The following is a 23,841-nucleotide window of genomic DNA, read 5'->3' as shown; positions in this document are numbered from 1 at the left end:
GGTGGATGATCAGCAATACCCTAGAACTATGTGGGAAGCTAAGGGAAGTTGATTGCTGGGCCCTTTGCTGAGGTATTTGTACTAATACTCACAGATAAGAAGACTGGAGGTTTGCTGACATGTTGCCACTATTAAGAACATTTAAGAAAGGTGGTAAGGAAAAGCCAGGAAAATATAGGCTAGTGAGTCTAACATCGGTGGTGGGCACATTGCTGGAGGAAATCATGAGGGACGGGATTTACATCTATTTGGAACGGCAATGACTGATTAGGGATAGTCAACATGGTAAAAACAATGACTGCAGGTGCTGGAAACCAGATTCTGGATTAGTGGTGCTGGAAAAGAACAGCAGTTCAGGCAGCATCCAAGGAGCAGTAAAATCGACGTTTCGGGCAAAGGCCCTTCATTAGGAATACAGGCAGAGTGCCTGAAGGGTGGAGACATAAATGAGAGGAGGGTGGGGGTGGAGAGAAAGTAGCATAGAGTACAAGAGGTGGGGTTGAAGAGTTCCGAGGCAGAAGATGAGGCTTTCTTCCTCCAGACGTTGGGTGGTGAGGGAGCGGCGAAGGAGGCTGAGGACCTCCATGTCCTCGGCAGAGTGGGAGGGGGGAGTTGAAATGTTGGGCCACAGGGCAGTGTGGGTGTCCCAGAGATGTTCCCTAAAGTGCTCTGCTAGGAGGCGTCCAGTCTCCCCAATGTAGAGGAGACCGCATCGGAAGCAACTGATACAATAAATGATAGTCAACATGGCTTTGTGCATGGGAAATCATGTCTCACAAACTTGAATGAGCTTTTTGCAGAAGTAACAAATAGGATTGAGGAGGGAAGAGTGGTGGACATGATCTATCTGGACTTCAGTAAGGCATTCAGCAAGGTTGCTCATGACAGACTGGTTAGCAAGGTTAGATCTCATGGAATATGGGGAGATCTAGCCATTTGGATGCAGAACTGGCTCGAAGATAGAAGAGAGAGGGTGGTGGTGGAGGTTGTTTTTCAGACTGGAGGTCTGTGACCAGTGGAGTGCTACAAGGATCAGTGCTGGGTCCACAGCTTTTCGTCATTTATATAAATGATTTAGACACAAACAAAGAAGGTTTAATTAATAAAAGTTTGCAGATGACACCAAAATTGGAGGTGGAGTGGACAGCAAAGAAGGTTATCTCAGATTACAATGGGATCTTGATCAAATGGACCAATGGGCTGAGTGGCAAATGGAGTTTAATTTAGACAAGTGTGAGGTGTTGCATTTTGGAAGGCAAATCAGGGCATGACTTATACACTTAATGGTAAGACTCTAGGGGGTGTTGCTGAACAAAGAGACCTTGGAGTGCATTTTCATAGCTCCTTGAAAGTAGAATTGCAGGCAGATAAGATAGTGAAGAAGATGTTTGATATGCTTTCCTTTATTGGTCAGAGCACGGAATATAGGAATTGGGAGGTCATGTTGCGGCTGTACAGAACATTGGTTAGGCCACTGTTGGCATATGATGTGCAATTCTGGTCTTCCTCCTATAGGAAGGATGTTGTGAAACTCGAAAGGGTTCAGAAAAGATTTAAAAGGATGTTGCCAAGATTGGAGGATCTGAGCTATAGGGATAGGCTTTTCAGGCTGGGGCTGTTTTCCCTGGAGCATCAGAAACTGAGGGGTGACCTTATCGATGTTCATAAAATCATGAGGGGCATGGATAGGGTAAATAGACAAGGTTTTTTTCCCCTGGGTTGCAGGAATCCAGAACTAGATGACATCGATTTATGGTGAGAGGGGAAAGATTTAAAAGGGACCTAAGGGGGCAACTTTTTCTCGCAGAGGGTGGTGAGTGCATGAAATAAGCTGCCAGAGGAAGTGGTGGAGGCTGGTATAATTATAACACGTAAAAGACATCTGGATGGGTATATGAATAGGAAGGGTTTAGAGGGATGTGGGCCAAGTGCTGGCAAATGAGACTAGATTAATTTAGGATATCTGGTTGGCATGGGCGATTGGACTGAAGGGTTTGTTTCTGCTCTGTACATCTCTATGACTAGAACTCTAAATGCTTTCTGGATATACAAATATATCTACTGTTTCCTCTTCCTCCACACCAAAAGGAGTCCAATAAATTTGTTAAACATTGTTTCCATTTCACGTTGACGCTGCCCAATTACCTTGAACTTTTCCAAATGTGTTTTATTAAAAGTTTCCAACATTTTTCCTGTAGCATTTTGGCTTTTAGTCTCCCTCCCTTTTTGAATTAAAAAAAAGGAGTTATATGGACTGACCCCAAATCAAGGGAACACAAAGTCTTTAGCTTTGTTCTTTCATTATTTTTTGTAACCTTTAATCCCAAGGGCCGATTTTCTCGTAAACGATTTGAACAGTCTATGCCTTCATATCATGATCTGATTATCATTCCCCATATTAATACATTTCTCTCTTACCTTGTCCTCAACCTCTCTCCACATCTTCTCAAATTTGTTCTCCTACTGCTTAATTCAAACTACTCTATACATCCCTAATACACTGGTTTCAGTACAGTTCGGATTTAGACCATCCATGTCATACAGCCTTGTTATTGTTATTTCCCCTCCCCTGCCAGGAACTGAAACCCATTTATATCAGCCCACTCATTTCTCTAATTATATTTTCCCCACGCTTATTTGATCATGGCTTAGAATTATGTAAGATACACCCAAATTTCAGCCTAAACTAAATTGATAACTTGTGGACAAACAACATAATAGCAATTTAGAATATGTACAGTTCAATTTGTTGCAATTACTCTTGCCTCTGCAACCTTGTTCACTCTATCACTTAATATATTTTTAAACATTTGTATGTAAAAGGCAATTGATACACTTGGAGTTTATATGCATCCTAAAATGAGATTCACAGTGTAAATGTTAAGATAGATTGGTCTTTAGGTAAGCTATAGTAAACAGTAAGTTATTCTGACATGTTTACAAGATAAATCAAAGAAGCTTGATAGAATAACACTTCTTTTAAAACCAGGATCTCCTTCCAGGAATATTTTCTTTGAAACGGAATTGGATAATTACTTGAAAATGAAAAATACTAAAAACACCACAGGAGCAAGGTACAAAATGTAACCATTTCGTTCATGAAAGCATCTTAAAGTGATAATGCTGACAACTTCTTCTTGGGATCACTGAAATGGCTTGGCTAATTTTGGGAGAGAAGTCAAGCACGGTTGCAGCCATTACACACAGGATTAGTACTTGATAATTATCCAAGCTCAGTTAATAACTAGAAGACTGATCAAAAATCCCAAATGAGAACCACAATTTTGTACAGGAATGCTTAATAAAAAATTAAATAGCAGACAATGACATAACGCATAGTAAATTTCAAAATAAACAAATTAAAAATATTTAAGAATACCCATATTAGATCCTTTTGTAGGTAGCTTCAGAAGCAATTTCACAACGTAGATGAAACTTTCAGCAATTTTATACTCTGAAACGTCACACAACCATTGCATGCTTCCAGACTGCTCCATTTCCAAAATTGCAATACACTGAATATTCGGATTATAACACAAGTCCTCTCATGAGTTAATATTTTTCTGTTTACTATCTCTCACTTTTCTGCTACCTTGTTAGTTCCTGTCTGCTACCTGATGGAGTTCTGCCTGCCTCCTGGTTCCTTAATGCCTGTTGCCTCCAGTTGCGTCTTAATGCTCTGAGGGGCACAGTTTCTGGAAGAGGGAATGTGAGTACATAATTTTCATATCACTTTCATTCACTTCTATAGAAATACAAAACAATCACTACAAGATTTGCTTTTTTAAAAGCTCTAAAATAACTTTCTTACTTTCTAAATTTAACAGAATTTGTCGCTGACTGAAATGTGGACTATGTGATTTGTATATTTTAAATTTCCTATGTGTCATTTGGATGTTTGGATTTTAAAGTAATTTGTAGGAATTAAAAACAATTTGTATTTTTAGAGCCAAGTTCACTTGTTTTGTATATAAACAGTTTGAAAGAATCAGTTTCAGGACTAATTGGTTTTTGTGTACATTAGGGATATTTATGGCAAAATAAAATAACTGTGCCTCAAGGTTTCAGTTAGAAACCTGGGAGTTATCTTCAATTTCGATTCACTTGCTGCTTGAAGTCCTGGAAATAAAAAGTAGGACAGCTAGAGGTATTGGTGGATAGGAAGACAACAAAATCATCAGCTTTATAGAGTTGAGTCACAGCATAGCTTGACAAACAAAGGGCTATGTATCACTTGGCAGGCTTAAGATATGAATAAATGGGAATAATGACCTTTCATATGAAAGAAAATGTGATAGATATGTGATATGATCAAGTCAAGATTTGATGGATCTTTTGTGGGCAGGTGGCATTTGGAGTTTGAGGCAGATTGGGCATTTGCTGTAAATGGTCAAGTTGATGCAACATATTTACAATTACATCAACTTAAGTCATATAAGGTCTGTAAAATCAGTTTATAGCAGTTTTGTTTTGAAAAAAGATGCAAATCCCAATGGGTAGTGAAAACTATTGTCTCCAATTGAAGAAAACTATTGATTGCTATACTAGCTGCAAAGATTCAAAGAAATGAACAAATGCATTGCAACCCTTTTCTAAAATCATAAGAACAGACCTAGATCACTTTTAGCTCCTACATTCAGGGTTATTTTCCTTTTACAGTACAAAACATCAGGTTTTCATTCCTACTTAGGTAAGAAGAACCTGATAATACTCTTAAGTTTGAAGACATCAACAGTTAACTATGACTGCGACAGTTAGTGAATGAGAAATAAAAGTACGAAGGGTGCGGAGATGTAGAATCTTTCTGGTAATCAAAGCATTGTAAAGGAAGGTATCAGAACTTACAAGGGCAGGTAACCAACTGGGAATACTTGTAGGTGAATGAATATTAAGCTCAATAAATTATTACAGTTCTGTGTTTATAGTCAGGATAGCATTAAATTACCAGGAGCTGGAGAATACCATCAACAAAAGAGTTGTTACAATAAAAGAAAAATAGAGTAATGCTGAAGAAAGCAAAATTGTCTTAAGTAAAACTACTTTTAAAGAATGTAGAGATTATATTAATAAATCAGATACTAATAAAAAACCACAAGATAGCCTGGATAAAAATACTGGTGACCACAATTCTACTTGCAAGCAATTCTTTGCTTATGAAATGGATCAGTAAAATACTTCACTGATTATCAGCTATCTATCTGCAACTAGATCTGTACATACAGCAGCAAGGTTAGAAGTGAAACAGAATGGAAATGCTTAAAAACTCTACGGTAATACTCCACATCGATGTAAATAATGACATAATGAGTAACAGGAAGTCTTTAAATCTACATTTATTGGGATTTTGTCAAAAATCAGATGGAGAATATGGTGAAATATTCTCTGGGGTATTTTGAGCATTTTTATGAAAGAGTATGAGATCACCAATAAAAGGAGTGGCTGGCAGTAAAAAAAATGGATTTGATCTATGTATAGAGTTTTTCACAACCACCAAACATTTCAATTTTAAAACTTTACAGTCGTAATGTAAAACACACAGCAGTCATTAACTAGGAAGTCTGTTTCTTATCTGGAGATTAATATTCTCCAGGATACTATATTAGCTCCTCTGTTCTTTTTTGAAATATTGCCATAGGATCTTTTACATCTACTAAGGAGACAGATAGGGCCTCATTTTACCATCATTCCCAATGGAGTTTCAGCTTTGATATTTTTTGTGTTCAAGTCCTAGACTGAACCCAGAACCTGGTGAATTAAGGGGTGAGAATATCACCAACTGAGTTAAAGTTGGTGTGTAGAAAACAGAGAGATATAGTAATATATGATCAGCCCCCATAATCCTCTGAGCATAAAAAGTCATAGTTCTAACCATCAGGGGTACCAGAGGGATAAATACATGTTGAAGCTATGGGGAGTAGAAAATTGCATGAACTTTTTTTTTAGCATTACAATGCCAAAGAAATTCGAAGTCAACAATTCTTTAGACAACTACTAAAAGCCACCCACCAGATCAGAATGTGACAGCACAACATTTTTCCAGAAATGATATGCAAGTAGGCCATGGATTAGTCATGATCACATTGAGTGGTGGAACAGGCTCAAGGGATGAATGGCCTACTCCTGTTCCTATTTTAAGTTGTTATCTAAGAAACAGATAAATAGGAAATGAGGTGCTGTTTAGATGTCATGGGGAATGGGAGAGTGTGGGAGTATTGCACTGAGATAGAGGATCAGCTGTGATCACAACAAGCAGTGGAGTGCACTTGATGGGCCAAATGGCAGTTCTTGCTCCTTCTTTCACGTTTACAAAATCTTTGCTTTACATTACTTCCTTTTGAAGTTCATCTCCTTGACAACAATTAGGGGTAACACTCCAGACTCTCACCGATATCGGCGGATAATCTGCATCAGCCTTCCAGACAGACACCAAAATATGTTGTGCAGAATTTACATTCTCAACCATTCGTGCCTGTATGTGCTCTTCTTAAAAAATATTGTTATTAAAAATTCAATATATTTGTAGATGATCTGGACTTATGATCTGTCTTCCATGATAACTTTCAATCTAGTTGACTACATCCACTGCTCACAAGGCTCCCCAACTCAGACTGGGTAAGCACTTTACAAAAATATCTTTGAAGTCTACAAGCATAACCCCAATGTCTGGTCATTTACAATTTCAATACACCATCATGCTTTCACATTTACTTTTCTGTCCTAGGTCTACTACAGTGTTCCAGGAAAACCCAAAGCAAGCTAAAGGAACAACACCTTATTTCTCAGTTTGGCAACTCTTGCACTCAACACTGACTTCATAATTTGAAATCATCAATTTTGTCCTCCAGTTTCTTTCCACTTCCCACACCCCACTGCTCACTTTCTCCATTGTGTTGTTTTTTATGGTTTTACTTTCAGTCAGAATTCATCTTTATTGTGTCATGAGCCTCTAATCTCAATAATGCCTTACCTTTTCTACAATCATAACCATTCCCTTTGCGATTTGACACCTCGATCTCCAATTAATCTTAATCCCTTAAATCTTTCCTGATCTGATCTGTTATTCCACTTGCCCCACGCCCTTCAACAGCATGTAGTTTGGGACTTTTCCTCATCTCTTCAGTTTTGAAGACTCATTGGACTCAACGTTTACACTAGTTCTGCCTTCACAGGTAATCCCAGACCTACTGAATCTTTCTAGCACTTTGTTTTTAGAAACAAAAAAAAGTGGGCAAGGTTATTTAACAAAATTTCAAAATTAATGCCAACAGAACATATTTAGAAGAATAACATGAATTACATTTCCAAAAACATATTTCACAAAGTATACATGATTCTTCACAAGTCAAGAAACATTAAAAAGAATGGGAGGAAATATAGTTTGAACAAATCATGAAGGAAGAAGTAAGAGGTTCACTTAATAGAAGAAAGCTCAAAAAGTGAAGTATTCTTTCAGTATCACAACATGAAACTTTGGTCAAGCACAAATTAGTAAATAATCTGATCAACTACACGATGAATACTGGGAACATTGTTGTTGACAAATTACCTCAAATGATTTGAACTTCTAAACGTGCAGGTGACACCAAGTTGAAGTTAGGCAAGTCAATACTGTGTACAAATTCTACGAGACATCAATAAACTTGCAGAATGGGGCAGATTATCATCAAATAAAGTGCAACACAGACAAATATGACATCGAACCAAAGTGCTGGAGAAACTCAGCAGGTCTGGCTTTACCCAAAGAGAAAGTAACAGAATTAACAGAGTTCAACGACTCTTCAAGTTTCAGACCTGAAATGTTAGCTTTGATTTTCTTTTCATAGATGCTGTCAGACCTGTGTCCAGCACTTTCTGTATTTATATACAGTAGAGATATAGAATATACTCTATTCTATGGATGCATTTAAGGGGAGGTCATACAAACAAATGAAGGAGAAAGGAATATATAATTTTGATAGGAGGAAGTCTGAGAAGAGCTTAAATACAGGCATAGGCTGGCCCAAGAATTTGTGGGTCATAATCAGATCAGACATGATCGATGACAGATTGGACTCAAAGCATCGAACTGCCTTCTCCATCTTCTAATTCACATATTCCATATATTTTATGTAACTGCTTCCTCTGAATTTTAGTGAGGGGAAACACAAGATGCACTAACAAAATAAAATTATCCCATATGTTATTCCGGACTCCTCTATAAAAAGCAAGAAATGGTCAATTTTCATCAAATTTACCTTGACAATCTATTTCCTCCTATTGAATTCTTTTTAATATGAACACTATTAATACAAACAAAATTACCACATATACTTGAGTAATAGTCGATCTCATGTAAAAGTCAACCCCTATTTTTGGCCAACTGATCTGGAATTTTCCATATATCTTGTGTAAAAGTAACCGTAGTTCTTCAAAGACAACAGATCAACATTTAAGTCAGTGTGCCGGCCTTCACGTCCCGCTCCAGGTTTCCAGTCTGCCAGCTGTTCTGCTCTGCACCCAGTCTTCCAGACGGCTGGCTGTTGTATACCGCTCCGGGTTTTCAGAATTACCGTAATTTCATTGTTTATTTTTCTTTATTCCTTGAGTGATCAATTAGGCTTCCGCTAATGATATGCTATGAATTTTGATGCACATGAATTTCAGCCCTTCAAAAGTAGTATCCATGTCATAGTCAACCCCATACATTTAACCTTAAAATGTAGCCAAAAAATTTGACTATTACTCTAATATATACAGTAAATAACAAAAGGAAACAAAAGATTTTAAATTGAATGATAAGGGAAGAAAGGCAACTGAAATGGATGCAATTATCACCAGTGACTGAACCTTCCTATGGTAGAAAAATCCGAAAAAGTGCTAATAAAAGTAATATTATGATCTTATAGTGTAGTAAAACACATTAACTTTCAGAAATTACCGAAGGTGTCTAGCAGAAATCATGCTACAAAAATTCAGTCAACCGGAGTACAAGACAACGTGTATTAATGTAAATAGAGAATTAGTTAATAACTGGCTATAGAAGGATAGCAGAACAATGGATTAAATTAGATTGTTCTTGTAAAGAGCCAGAAGAGATATGACAGATGGAGTTGCCTTTTACTATGTAGTTAACCTTTCTGGTTTTGTATATTTTTTAGATATATAATCAAAGAGCTAAAGCACAGGTCCAAGAATCTGATCATCTCTACAAGGCACCATTCAGACCACAAATGAAAAACTACGCACAAAGTTTTGTTGCCATACTACAGAACAAATATCCAGGCACTGCAGAAAGGGGACAAACAAGTTGATGAGAAGCAAAAGGCATTTGAGCTCAGGCGGAAGTTTCTAGCGTTTGGGAATGTGTACTCCTAAAAGAAGGCTTAGTAAAAATAATTTTTAAGATTGCAGGCATATTTACAGAGTGAAACCCACCACCATTTCCACAAAATTCCAAACTATGCAGCATGCTCAAAAGGTAATGTGTTGATATGTTCACATAAAAGACTACACAGAAGTTCAATGTTGGAGATCATAAAGGTTTGACTAAGTTATATCTGCGTTGAAGATTCGGATATTTTTCAAAAAGAGGGAGGACCATATCCTTGATGGTAAACTCTAATAAGCAATCAGATTGCAAGTTTGAATTTGTGTGTAGCCTTATTAGTCTATCTGAAACCATCAGACATATTACCAAGTCCCTGAAAGAATTTGAGTAGTTATCAACTACATTTTGAAGAACAGTATTATGTTGAACTTCAGGACAGGAGATGTGTCTTTGTTATTTTTGATGAAGTGTTGCAAAAGGAAAAAGGTTTTATGCAACTACTAATTGAATAACTACTATTCTATTAGATGTGCTACGTTGAATAAATACTTTAGTGGTGTGCAAACCAAAATAGTCAGAAAGAAGTGATCAGTAAAGTCAAATGAATTATTTAACATGTGAAATATGTCCAGTTATAAAAAGGTTTTCTAATCAGTCCTACAGTCAAGCCATACTTTACTCATTACTGCCACATTCTAGTTTTTGGGGCATGGTATTTCAGTATAAAGACCAACAGGTAGCACTGAACTCCAGGAAGTAATTAGTTAAAAAAAAAACACCATAACTTATTGCACTATTAGCTTTTAGGGCCAGTTTGATGCTTTACATAATTCTTTTCCATTACTTTCCCTGATACTAAACAATATTGGATTAGAGACCAATTAGAATCTGGATAAAATAATGGGATCAATTTTCCAATTTTAAGTAAAATCAACAATTATACCTTTCTTGTTTAGTGGTCGTTTTCTTACACAAACACATATTCTTTGTTCATCGATCTAAAAGGAAAACAAAATTTTAGTTGCAGGGCAAGCTGTTCTAATAAGGCATGCATGTAGTATTTAAGCCACAAAAGTGCTGGGCAATGATTATCTCCAACAAGAGAAAATACAACCATCTTTACTTGACTTTCAAAAACATTACCATCAACAAATCTCCAATCATCGACATCCTGGGTTTATGGACCTGAAACTCAACTGGACCAGCTGTACATTGTGGTTATAAGGTCAGAAACTAGAAATACTACAAAGAGCAACTCACCTCCAGACTCCAATCTACAATGTACAAGCCAGGAATGTGAGGAAATGCTCTGCATTTGCCCGAATAGGTGCGGCTCCAAGAAACTCAAAAGAAACTCAACATCATCCAGGACAAAGTAGATTGCTCAATGGGCACTTCTTGCACCACCTTTAGCATTGATTTCCTCCACTAGTGATGCATTGTGGCAGCGGTTTGTTCCAAGTACATGATTCAGCTCGACAACTCACCAAGCCTCTTTCAACCAGAGCACTTTCCAAGCCCATGACCTCTACCACCTAGGAGGACAAGGTTAGCTGATACATGGGAACACTACACTTGTGAGTTCCCCTCCAAGCCAATCTGACTTGGAAGTATGTTGCTATTCCTTCGTTTTCACTGGGTCAAAATCCTGGAACTCTGTTTCCAAATATAGTGGTCCAAGATCACCACCACTTTCTAATGCACAATAAAGGTTGGGAAATAAATGTTGGACCGTCCATTCTCACACACACACAGACACACACACAGACACAGCAAAGAAAGCTTGGAAGCATTTGTTTTAAAACTACCAAACTTATAGAATTAGCCAATAGGATTACTTAAGGCAAACAGAAGTCATTGTTCAAATTGGCACAAATGACATCGGTGGGAAGAGTGACAAACAAGGTCTTGCAATGACAATTCAGGGAGTTAGATCATAAACTAAAAAGCAGGACCTCTAGGGTAGTAATCTCAGGATTACTCCCCGTGCCATCTGCTCTGAGGCCGGGAACAGAGACAGAGTACAATTGAACACATGGCCGAAGAGTTAGTTTAGTGGGGAGGGCTTCAGATTTGTGAATCATTGGAAAGTCTTTAGGGAAGGTGGAACCTGTATAAGAAGGATGGGTTGCACCAAAGCTGGAGGGGAACCAATATCCTGGCAGGGAGGTTTAACATTACCACTCGGGAGGGCTTAAAACTAGTGTGGCAAAGGGTCAAAATGGAGCAGTAGGTCAATAATTATAGAAACTGGGAAACAGCTGGAGACTAACACAAATGTAGCGAAGACGAAGAGCATGGAGAAGTTGCTGGGCTCAGCAGAACTGGAATCTTGGACTGTATTTGCTACAATGCAAGTAGTATAACAGGTAAGACGGATGAACTCAGACCCTGGATTAATGCATGCAATTACAATGTTGTTGTTATCACAGAGATATGGTTAAAAGAGGGACACGATTGTCAGCGTAACATTCTGGGATATTGATATTTTAAACAAGACAAAGGAGGAAGCAAATTAAGTTGATGGAGCTGAATTACTGCAGTCAGACTCTGGAAAGATGTGAAAATAACAGGGTGCAATGGTGGGCAATTTTAACTTTCCCCAGATTGAATGGAGCTCTCTTACTGCCAAGGGGGTTATATGGGGACAATTTGTTAGGTATGTCCAAGAGGATTTTTTGAAACAGTATGTGGGTCATCCAAAGAGGGAGGGGGCCATAATGGCCTGGTATAGGGAAATGAGCCCAGTCAGACGATCAAAAATTCAGTGGGGCAGCATTTTGCAAATAGTGATCATAATTCTGCAAGATTTTGAATACTTAATGATAAGGACAAGAGAGTGGACCTTGTATGAAGGTGGCAAACTGGCGGAAGGCCAACTAAAACTGAATTAGGTAAGAATTGGAAAATGTGGATTGGGAGCAGCTGTTTGAGGTAAATACACATCTAACATGTGGGAATCTTTTAAGGACCAGTTGATTAGAGTGCTGAACAGGCATGTTCCTGTGAAAGAGGAGGACAGGAATGTCAGGATTCGTAAACCTTGGTTGACAGGAGAAATTATCAAAGCTTAGTCAAAACAAAAAGGAAGTATACCTAAGGTCAAGGCAACTAAAAACAAAGTCCTTGAAGAATATAGAGAAAGTGGAAAGGAGTCAAACAGGGTATTAGGAAGGCTAAAAGGGGCTAGGAAATATCTTTGTCCAGCAGGGTTAAAAGGACAATCCCAAGGCATTTTGTACATATATTAGGAGCAAGAGGGTAGCTAAGAAAAGAAAAGGTCCACTCAAAGATAAAGGAAGGAGGTTATGGGTGGAGCCAGAGGAAATGGGTCAGATCCTCAATGAGTATTTACACTAGTATTCACCAAAGACAGGGACATAAGGGATGTTAACGTTAGGGAAAGATTTGTGAATACTTTTGGATAGGTCAACATAATGAGGAAGGAGTAAGTGTTAGGTGCCTTGAAGTATATTAAAAGGTAGACAGGTCCCCAAGTCCAGACAGGATCTATCCAAGGGTACTGTGGTAGACAACGAAGCAAATAGTTGGGGCCTTAACAGTTATCTTTGCATCCTCTTTGACCTCGGGCAAGGTTCCAGAGAACTGGAGAATGGCCAATGTTGTTCTTTTGTTGAAGAAGGGAAACAGAGACAATCCAAGTAATTATAGGCCAATAAGTCTGACACCAGTGGTGGGGAAGCTGATGGAGAAGATACTGAGAGACAGGATTTATTCACATCCAGAAGCAAGTTGATTTGTTAGTGATAGGCAGCATGGATTTGTACGAGAAAGGTCATGTCTCACCAGTTCAATTTGAGTTTTTTTTGAGGTGACAGGAATAACTGATGAGGGAAAGGCAGTGAATGTTGTCAATATGGACTTCAATAACCATTTGATAAGGTACCTCATGGCAGGCTGGAACAGAAGTTAGAGTCTCATAGGATCTGGGGTGAGTTGGCTAGACAGATACATAACTGGCTTGGTCATAGAAGACAGAGAGTAGCGGTGGAAGGGTGCTTTTCGGAATGGAGATCAGTAACTAGTGGTGTTCCATAAAGATGAGTGCTCGGACCCTTGTTATTTTATCTGGAGGAAAATGTACATGATCTGATATGTAAGTTTGAGGAGGACACCAAACTTGGCGGAGTTGCAGAGAGTGAGGAGGATTGTCTTAGATACAGCGAGATAGATACATTGCAGATTTGGGCAGAGAAATAGCAGACAGATTTTAATCTGGATAAAATGCAAGATGACGCATTTTGGAAGATCAAATTCAGGTGAAAATTGTACAATAAATGGCAGAACCCTTTAGAAGCATTGATATACAGCAGAATCATGGCATACAGATCCTTAAATCCCTGAAAGTGGCAATACGGGTGGATGAGGTGGACAAGAAGGCATACTTCACGCTTGCCTTCATCAGCTGAGACATCGAATATAAAAGTTGGCAAGTTATGTTACAGCTGTACAACACTTTAGTTAGGACACATTTGGAATATTGAATGTAGCTCTGGACGCCACACAACCGGACGTTACCTGGTCTGGAGGGTTTTAGTTATGAGGAGAGGTTGGCTAAATTGTTTTCACTGGAAATACAGAGAGTGAGGGGCAATCTGATAGAGATCTACAAAATTATGTGAGGCAGAGATAGGGTGATGATCAGAGGCTTTTTCCCAGGATGGAAAGGTCAACTACAAGAGAAACAAGGTTCAAGGTGAGAAGTGCAGGGAAAATTTTTCACACAGAGGATGGTGTTTGCTTGGAACACACTGCCAGCATAGGTAGTGGTAGCAGGCACATTAGCAATGTTTAAGGTAGATCTTAATAGATAAGTGAATGGTGAGGTGAACAGAGGAATAGATACCACACATGGACAATAAATAGCAGGTATAAATAAGGATTAGAAATTGGCGCAGGCTTAGTGGGTTGAAGGACCTGTCCTTGTAATGTTTTATATTGCATTAAGTTATATAACCTTCAGAGTTACTGGAATATAAAATGTAACTGAACTGTTTGTGATGTTTGTGAAAATTTAGCAATGCTACAGAAAATGCATGTAGAGTTTGAATTCTATATGCAGTTTTTAAAAATACTGTTATTGTAAGTCTGTTTATATTCCAAATAAGTTACATTGCTTCACAATCATACAAATCAAATGGTTATGAACACACTAAATGACATTCCAAACTGAAACAAACAAACAAACAAACAAAGTCAGTCATTAATTAAGAACTCCACTCTGAACTATCAAACTGCCTCTATAAAAGTCAAAGACTTTATAACCTTAAAAACATTATATGAACACTGAAGATTAATAAGAGTAATTAAATAACTTACAATAAACTTAAAAATGTAAGAATGTGAAGCTGACTTTTTTTAAATACACTGCACTTTAGATATCATGAAACTTACTCAACTTTGAAAATTAAACATTTGATTTTAAATTTATTAGAAAGTAGTTTATCGAGATATGTATAAGAAAACCTTCAATCAACACTACTGGATTCTCATAGGTTGTTATATCAGTAGAGTACACACAGTTTACTTGCTTAAATTTGTAACTTACTGGATCAGCAGCTGTAAGAGGTCGATAGTCAAGGCTTGATCTAAATTCTCTGATCATACACATAATTTCCCAGTTTGGATTTGTAGAATCAACATCCTATTGTATTAAGCACATAGTTACTTAAGTAATCATATACAATAACAAGATTACACAAAGTAGACAAAACTATATGCACCAGTAACTCTGGTTTTCCAAATCTTATTCCTCAAAATGAGAATCAAAATACAGATATTTGCAAGCACAAGTCTGGAAAATAACTGAGTTCTTTTTTTTCCCAAAAAGAACAGCTAATGGAGTAACTGATTGTCTACAGACCAGTTGGATGCCAGTGCTGAAGTTTTCAACATTAGCTTTGACTTTTTTCAAAGCAGGCAATGGAAAAAGAATGCATTACATTGGCACCAGGTTACAAAATTAGAGTCACAAGTACATTTCAGGGAACAAAAAGAAAATTAGGATATGAATATTTCTTCTCATTCCACCCCCATCACAGCATTAGCTGGATGGAGTTTAGAGGTACCAACTGGCCTATTGTACTTTACCCAAACTGCCATTTTTACACATTCCTGCTGAGCATTTACTGCCATTGGGTGACAGCCTGCAAAACATCACAGTAAATTACACATTCAAAATATTTCCATCTGAATAACAGACTGTAATCACAGAGAAGGTCATTTTCTTCCTAACCTACATCAGGACAAGACCAAACTTGCTTCTCTGCCAACATCAGCCAACTTAAATGACATGGAATTGAATCTGGAATTTTCTTGGGTTGTACAACCTAAGACCAATTTTGTTAAGATATTATGCAATATGGAATATGCACATCATAAGAACCTTGCCATTTGCTAACCAATTTCCTGCTTCTTTTACTGACATCCAATGATAGAAGGTATAAATTTCCAAGTGATAAGTGATGGAAGGGGTAAAGAACTTGCTGGAAACAGATCTGGAGAGAAAAAAAAATTCTGAGATCGTATGAGCAACAGATTACCTTTCTACCAGAGTATAATTAATCAAGTGTTGCCAATCACCTGGTGCATAAGTAAATTTGGGATAACAAATAAATTTAGAACAAAAATTAAACCTGTCTTTGTTGAACCTCAGGGTTCAGTAAGAAGTCAAGTATCTTGTGCAATAAAATGAGTGCAAACCTGAGCTCGTTTTTCCCTCATCTCTTGCTGCTGTATTCGCCGTTTCTCACGTTTTTCCTGGAGTTTTTCGACTTCTTTCACACAATTTGATTTTCTGCGTGCTGAAAGATTCATTTGTCAGCACAGTATATATGCATTTGGTCAGTCATGTGGAGATCAACTGGATGAAGTTATTTAGAAAGCTGTAAACAAGTGCAATTTTGTTGACTCCAAAATTCAACCCTGATGCTAAACATTGCAAATTTCATGACGAAAATAGACATTTATGGTTTTACATACTTTATACTTTGATACAAATACTTTTTTACAGACACAGATTTTTCAAGCATTCCAATTAATATTGCAAAGGCATCATAATATTTTGTAATTTGCATATAGAAATCGGGGTCAATACATAGAAACAAATAGACCAACAACTTTCAAGCTGTTGCTGTAGCCTCAGTGTTGTAAACTGTTCTAAAGCCACACTGATTTGGACTGGATTGGCCAGTATATAGTGTAGGTGAACATTACTGGCAGAGGATTTTTGTTGGCATTGTCATTTGTATTAGAGATTTTGCATTCACTTGATCTGATTGTATTTTGTGATAAGAGTGAGGCATATACCTGTACTCCTCACTGTTATAACAGACTGCATCGGGTAAAAACATAGTTCAAGTGTACATGAGTGTATAGATGTAAATTCAAAAGCTGCTGTAAGAGAAAGGTTGCTTCCAGACAGATCGCACTATTGCAGTCCTTGTACATTGACTCTGCACTAAAATGAATAAAAATCACACGAGATTCAGCCGATTTGCTCTGCACTAAACGTAAAGGTTTGAGCTGGTGTATTCACAAGTAATTTCTTAATTAGTGAAAGGCATAATAGTTATTGGCCAGTAATGTAGAGGCCCAGGTTAATACATTGGAGGCAATCCATAGAGGTTCACCAGGTTGATCATAAGTATGAAGGAACCTTCTATGAGGACAGATTGAGTAGGTTAGGGTTATATTCATTGGTGTTGAAAGAAATGAGAGGAGACCTTATTGAAATACAAGATGGTTAGGGGCTTGATAAGGTCGATTTAGAGATTCAGGTTCTGAAAGATTTCAAACAGATTTGTCAGGCATGACTGGGGCAACACTTTCACACAGTGTGGTTCATATGTGGAATGAAATGCCTTAGGAAGCAGTAAATGCAGTAGTTACAATATTTAAAAGCCCATTTATACAGGTACATGAATAGGAAATGTTTAAAGGGACACAGACCAAAAGGAGGCAAGTTGGACTGATTTACTTTAGGACACCTGTTTGACATGGACGAGTTGTTTCTGTGCTGTATGACTCCATGTAGGTAGCATGGTGACTCAGCGATTAGCACCCCTCAGTGCCAGGGACCTGGTTTTGATTCTACTCTTGGAGTTTACACATTCTCTGTGTGCCTGTGTGGGTTTCCTCTGGGTGCTCCAGTTTTCTTCCACAGTCCAAAGATGTGCAGGTTAAGTGAATTGGTCATTGGGAATGCAGGGTTACAGGGATAGGGTATAGGTGGGTCTGGGTGCTATTAGATTAGATTAGATTAGATTACTTACAGTGTGGAAACTTCATAAGGGCAGTGTGGACTTGATGAGCAAAATGGCCTGCTTCTACACTGTAGGGTTTCTATGATTCTAAGTTGTTTTCCCATTTGGGACAATCTAGGACTAGAGGGCATAATCTCAGTGCAAGGAAGAATTTCTTCTCTGAGGGCAATGAATACATAGAATTCTTTACTAAAAAGAGGACTGTATATTCGTGGCTGAGATAGGCAGATTTTTAATCTGTAAGGGAATCAAAGTTTTTTGGGGAAAAGGCAAGAAAGTAGAGTAGAGTAGAGCCTTATCAGATCAGCTATTATCCCACTGAATGACAGAGCAGACTTGATGGGCTGAATGCCATACATCTCAAGGTCTTACAGCATTCACTGGGCAAAGTATTCCAAATTGCCCTTTGCAGAGTATTTCTCTTAAGATTTTTTTCAGTAAAACCCTATATCTACTACTTCATGTAGAGCCAGTGTTTTCATGGCTGAAGTATTTTTAAACCACTTTTTATCCTTCCAAGTCTTACCACAGAAAGACGGAATCTTGATATTGTAGTGATTGGAATGAGGTCAGCCAGGTGGACCTCACAGAATATATGAGTTCCCTGACTGGACCAGATTAACAGACCCAAATAGGAAGCCCTGGCTGACAGATAAAAACAGGTGCATTAGAGATACTGTTCACTCAGGGCTGACTCTGAGGGAGCTGAATCAGTGTCAAGGACTCTCCATGAGTAAATAAAGGATGACTTGGTGATGGGATACTGGCCTCTGTGGAGTTATTTCAGATATTATGCCTATAAACTGTACAACAGAAAGCTTCTGTCCTTGTCCTTATACACACAACTCCTATTTCATTAAAGTTTTGTGCCATTGGGAGTCTTACGTAGGCCATGGTCACTTTTCACATGCAAACTGAACTTTATGAATCTCATCAACATTCTTAAAATTAGTCTTTTTAAATCTCAAAAAAAGGATGAGCAAATTGTCTAAGAAAATGAGATAGAATGTTTTTTCTCTCAAATCCTGATCACCTAGTGTACTTAACACCTCTTTTACACCTCAGAGAAAAACCAGGTTTTGATAAGGTGTGCGATAATGCCCTGATTTGGACAATCAGTTCATTTGCAGTTTACCCAAACAAATATTTTATCATGTTTCCTGTTCAGTTTCATTTATGCCTTTTTTCATAGGAGGATTGCTCAACAGCAAAGATATCTTAAGAGATATCAGATTTGTATAAATAAAGTGGCTCACTCCAGCTATTCTGCACAGAATCACTAAGCTTTTCAGTTACAGCAACATTTTCATCCTTGAACCTGAAACTTGCACACTCCCCTGGCTTTACATTGCTCTTTGATACAGTGAATATACGCAACCAATCTGTTCCACGCTGTTGAAGTACAGCAACTATCCAAAATGGAACAATGAAATGGATCTATGACTAGTACATTACAAAAGCTTGCTACAATTCCTTCAAACTGAACATTACCCTTTTCAACTTATGAATACTGTGTCATGTGTCACTTTCAAAACCTTACTATTCCAACTTCAGGCAATTCATCACAATGATATTTGAAATCACACCCAAAGCAGCCCTTTAGACATTCCTGAGGCTCAGTCATCTATTGTTATCCCAATCCCATTGGCTGTTTGCATCCCTTCTACTATACAAACTCCTATGCCCCAACAATCCCAAAGGCCGTCAATCTTAATATTGTCTTTTTCTGCTGCCATTCAAGCATTGAAATAATAGTAGCAAACATGAAATTTCCAAATTGAATATTTTCATTTTTTTATGTAGTCTGTTACAATTCCATGATATATTCCCCTATAGAATAACCATCTTTTGAAATTTATCCAGGTCTGACCATGCCTCAGTCATTTATTAAAATACCTTTCTTACAAATTCCATCCAAGAAACTTAATAAGCTGTCCAAACCTCCATCAGTTGACAGGGATCCAGCTCAAAAAAAAGTCTGCTGACTTTACTTTTGTCAGGAAGCAACAAGGCCAAAGACATGCCTTGTTTTCTCTTCAGTAATGGCATGACCCATGCCCACGTATTAACTTAATTTTTCCATTGGTCATTGTGTGATCATGCCTTGACCGTTCAGTTACATTTGTGAAGAATGGCTGAAAGTAACTCAGCTTACAAACTTCTTCTTGAAAAAAAAAGTTTAGTTTTCAATCTTCACTTTTAAAAAACCATCCACTGTTACCAAGTTTAATTCACTCTGAAACAGGAAACAAGAAGGCAATCTTTTTACTTAACACAACATTTATTTACAGATGTTAGCAAGGTCTACCTGCATCAAATAAAAATCCTGTGTCCCAGAAATCTGTGTGCTCCAGATACGTGATAATTTCAGTAACCTTCACTTATTTATTCTTAAATCTTAAAGACTAAATTAACAACATCAAGGTGATAGAAAATTTTAGTCTGAAATATTTGTTTTGGAAATAAGGAAGGAGTTATAACAAACATCTTGATAGAGTACCATCTTCTTGCATCAAATGCCTCCACTCCCTCACTTATGAGAAGTAAAAAAAGTACTCCATCTTATACCATCAGAACATTTGACAAAGTGAAAATGTTTTCTTAAAAGAATACCTTTTCCCTTTGACAGCAAGTTTGTTTGAATCACAAATTAATGGGGAGTAAATTGACAAATAATCACAGAATCCCTATAGATTAAATTAGATCCCCTACAGTATGGAAACAGGCCAATTGGCCCAAAAAGTCCACAGTGACCCTCCGAAGTGTAACTCACCCAGACCCATTCCCCTATCCTATATTTACCCCTGACTAATACATCTAACACAATGGGCAATTTAGCAATGACCAATTCACCTAACCTGCACACCTTTGGTTTGTGGGAGGAAGCTAGAGCACCTGGAAGAAACCCACGCTGACATGGGGAGAATGTGCAAACTCCACACAGACAGTTGCCAGAGGCAGGAATCGAACCCAGGTCCCTGGCGCTGTGAGGCAGCAGTGCTAACCACTGAGCTACCATGCTGCCCACCTATAATGCGGAAGACCCCCTGAAGAGCACTCCTCCCAGAAACTCTCCCCATCCCCCCAAATCCCTGTAACCTCGCATTTCCCATGGATAATCTACATCACAGATACATCCCTGGTGACTATGGGACAATTTACTATGACTAATCCATCCAACCTGCACATCTTTGGACTGTGGGAGGAAACTGGAGCAGCCAGTTGCATCAAAACATTGTTGTGACTTTCATCATTAGTCAGACATGTCCATGTTTAGGTTTTAATTATTTTTCTGTAGCAAGTTTCTGAAAGTGCAAACAGATAAGTCCATAATAAGGAAAAACTGCATCTGGGACATGAGTATATAGGGCAAATGTACTTGCAACTCCCTAACTAAGCAAATTGAAGGGCTGTGAAATAAACAACAAATTAAGAGCGAACAATAGTGCATTCATAAAGCAACCTTCACAATCTTGAAATGTCTTACACTACTTTAAAGCCAATGGGATATTTTTTGAAGGGTAGTCACTGTTGGAAGTCTGGTAGCAAATTTGTGCACAGCAAGTGTGTGGAAGTAGCTACAGAAATACTGAAGCTCAGAAAATGTATGGTTCAAAAAGTGGCCTTTCAGCTCTTCATTTGGTTCATCTGTAAAAGAGCTACAGAGCCTAATCCAACTTTACAGCTCTTCAGGTTATAGCACTTTAAGCATGTATCCAAGTAATTTTGGTAAATGCTTTAAGGATTTTTGCCTCTACCACTTTTTCAAGCAATGATATGTCCAAAATCCAATTGAGAGGGCATCTGAAAGATGACATCCTCTAGCAGTGCAGCATGCCCTCCGTACTACTATGTGCTCATCCTCAAGTAGGACTTGAGCTCACAATCCTCTCACTCAAGAAAGTCAAATGCTACAAATCGAGTCATGGCTGACAAATGGTTAATGAACATAATGCTAAATCAGCTACAGAAAGAGAAATGAAGAAAAAAGGAAATAAAAATTTGATGGAGAGAAAAGGAAAATTTAAAACAAATGAAATTTAAAAGTTTATACTTTTTAATCCCTCCCAATAATTGAGACTTGGTACTTGCATTGGCTAATTTTCAAGAAAGGTTAAATTAGGAATAAATAAAACAAAATCACATATAAAAGGAAAATTGTACTTGAAATGACAGTCAACTTTGTGGAAAGCTTTTGTAGAAATAGTTCCTGTGCAATGCAACAACCTCATGCCATTCAAATCTTATTTCAAATGGCATGACAAACTGATGTTGGTTTTTGTAAACAGTATAGCCACCCAATTCGGATACCAATTTTTGGATATTTTCCATTAACTGCACATTTTCACCTTGCTCAAAATTGCTTTAGTATTTTTGTATAAATAGCAGCAAGCATCTTCAACTTCTGTATTCCTTTGACAGCAAATTCTGGGTCAAATAAAAACATGAGATCAATTGTGGCGAACTTAGTAGGGATTTCCTATGACCAAAGCTTGCAAATGCATGTCAGCTAACAAGTTATTCAAAGAAACTTAAATTTAGTCAAATTTTGCAACTACGGTGTCACTAACATTAATGTAATATCTATTTCCATTGACACCTACAATCATTGCAACTACTGAAATTATGAAAACAGTGCTACAAGGCCAATTGGCTTTGGATGCATTTTTATAGCTGGCGTCCTGAGGCACCGCAGGTTGCAAGGCAGAATACAATTACTATCTTAACAGTGTCCATTCTAGAAGACTGACATTTTTTCTTGCTTCTTGCCCCTTATCCATTTTTGTTTCTCCTCATCTTTTATTCCCCCTGTCTTTGGATTTTCTTTCATGTGAGCAGTGTGACATGGAAAGAAACAACTAATTTATTTTCCAAGATTCATTCATGGGATGTGGCTGCTTCATATCATTTATTGCCCAGAGGACAGTTAAGAGCCCACAACTTTATTGTAGGTCTGGAGTCACATGTAAGCCAAAAAATGTAAAGAAGGCAAAATTCCTCCCTAAAGAAAATCAGAAAACCAGATAACTTTTTCTTGAAAATCAGCAATGGTTTCAAGATCATTAGACTCTTATTGCCATATTATTATTGAATTCAAATTCCACCATCTGGCATGGTGCAATTCAAACCCAGGTTTCCAGAACATTAGCTGGGTCTCTTGATTAATAGTCTAGCAACAATACCACTTATTACCTGACCTTAACTGAAGTAATAATGTTAAATTTGACGGTTATGTGGAAATTTGGGCATTTCCATCGGTATACATCTAACCCATTCATTGCAATTAATGTATCATATGCTTTCATTATATCTTCTCACAATTAATGCACTTCCATTGCTACACTGTTTTGAACTAAACACAAGAGGTTTGCTCTTTCCCTGGGTCCACTATCACATACCCCATCCTTAGTCTGCCATCTCTCCAGCAAAGAGCAGCCTCTCACCCATAACCTGTTTCCCTATTCGCCTATCCACTCATTTGTCCTGAAAAGACTAAATATGTTTTCAAAGTTGAACTAGCATTTTGTAAGGTCAAGTGAGTTAATTTCAAAGTTCAACTGCTATTAATTTGCTTATCTTAGTTTTAAAATCTCTCATGGACTCACTCTTCCACATCTCCTAGGCTCTCAAGCCCTATAAAGGCAATTCAACGGTCAAGATTAATCATATTAACATATGAATCAGGAGTATCAGAAGGTTATTCAACCTTTCAAGGCTACTCAGCCATTCAGTAAGATCATGGGTGATCCAGCTGCAAGCTGAAATCCCCATTCCTACTGACACCCTTTCAACCTTTTATAGAAACTCATTAATGTAGGAAAGAAGGCGTTAAAGAAAACCCAAGACACATTTGAGAATTGTTGAAAACCCAGTGGCTAGACTGAGCACAAAAACAGGCATATATAGATACTTTCATTAGAATGTGGATATCGACCATTAGAATGCCAAATACATAATAAACAGGGCGATACTTTAACAGCAGCACTGAATTACATGTCTGCGCTGTAGTCCCTTTAGTTTTTGTCCTCTGCCCTGTTTAACCTTCACTTGGTCTTAAATCTGGTGTAAAATGTGACAGGAGATCAGCTAATGTATTAGACACAATTATAATGCACTTACATGGTGGTGCAAAATCCTTTTTGCCAGGCTGAGCTGGTGAGATATCTGAAGCACTGCCATTCTGATGCGTAGCTGAAGAGTGTTCTGGAAGCTGACTTGGTCTTGATCGGGTTGATGCAACTAAGAATA

General features: G+C 37.8%; 1 protein-coding gene across 1 annotated transcript in view; it reads right to left on the bottom strand.

Moving 5' to 3' along the window:
• The window catches only part of kif2a (kinesin family member 2A), a 93,044-nt gene that overhangs the window by 68,049 nt on the left and 1,154 nt on the right, over positions 1–23,841 (bottom strand). The window contains exons 2-5 of the mRNA XM_043700426.1: positions 23,713–23,832; positions 16,031–16,131; positions 14,877–14,972; positions 10,251–10,305 (exon numbers count right to left, since the gene is read on the bottom strand). Coding sequence (XP_043556361.1) covers positions 10,251–10,305; positions 14,877–14,972; positions 16,031–16,131; positions 23,713–23,832 — 372 coding nt within the window. The remainder of the gene's footprint in view (positions 1–10,250; positions 10,306–14,876; positions 14,973–16,030; positions 16,132–23,712; positions 23,833–23,841) is intronic.

Source organism: Chiloscyllium plagiosum, chromosome 1 (assembly GCF_004010195.1).
Source record: "Chiloscyllium plagiosum isolate BGI_BamShark_2017 chromosome 1, ASM401019v2, whole genome shotgun sequence".
In the NCBI taxonomy this organism is placed as follows: domain Eukaryota; kingdom Metazoa; phylum Chordata; class Chondrichthyes; order Orectolobiformes; family Hemiscylliidae; genus Chiloscyllium; species Chiloscyllium plagiosum.
This window is presented reverse-complemented; position numbering and strand designations above follow the sequence as displayed.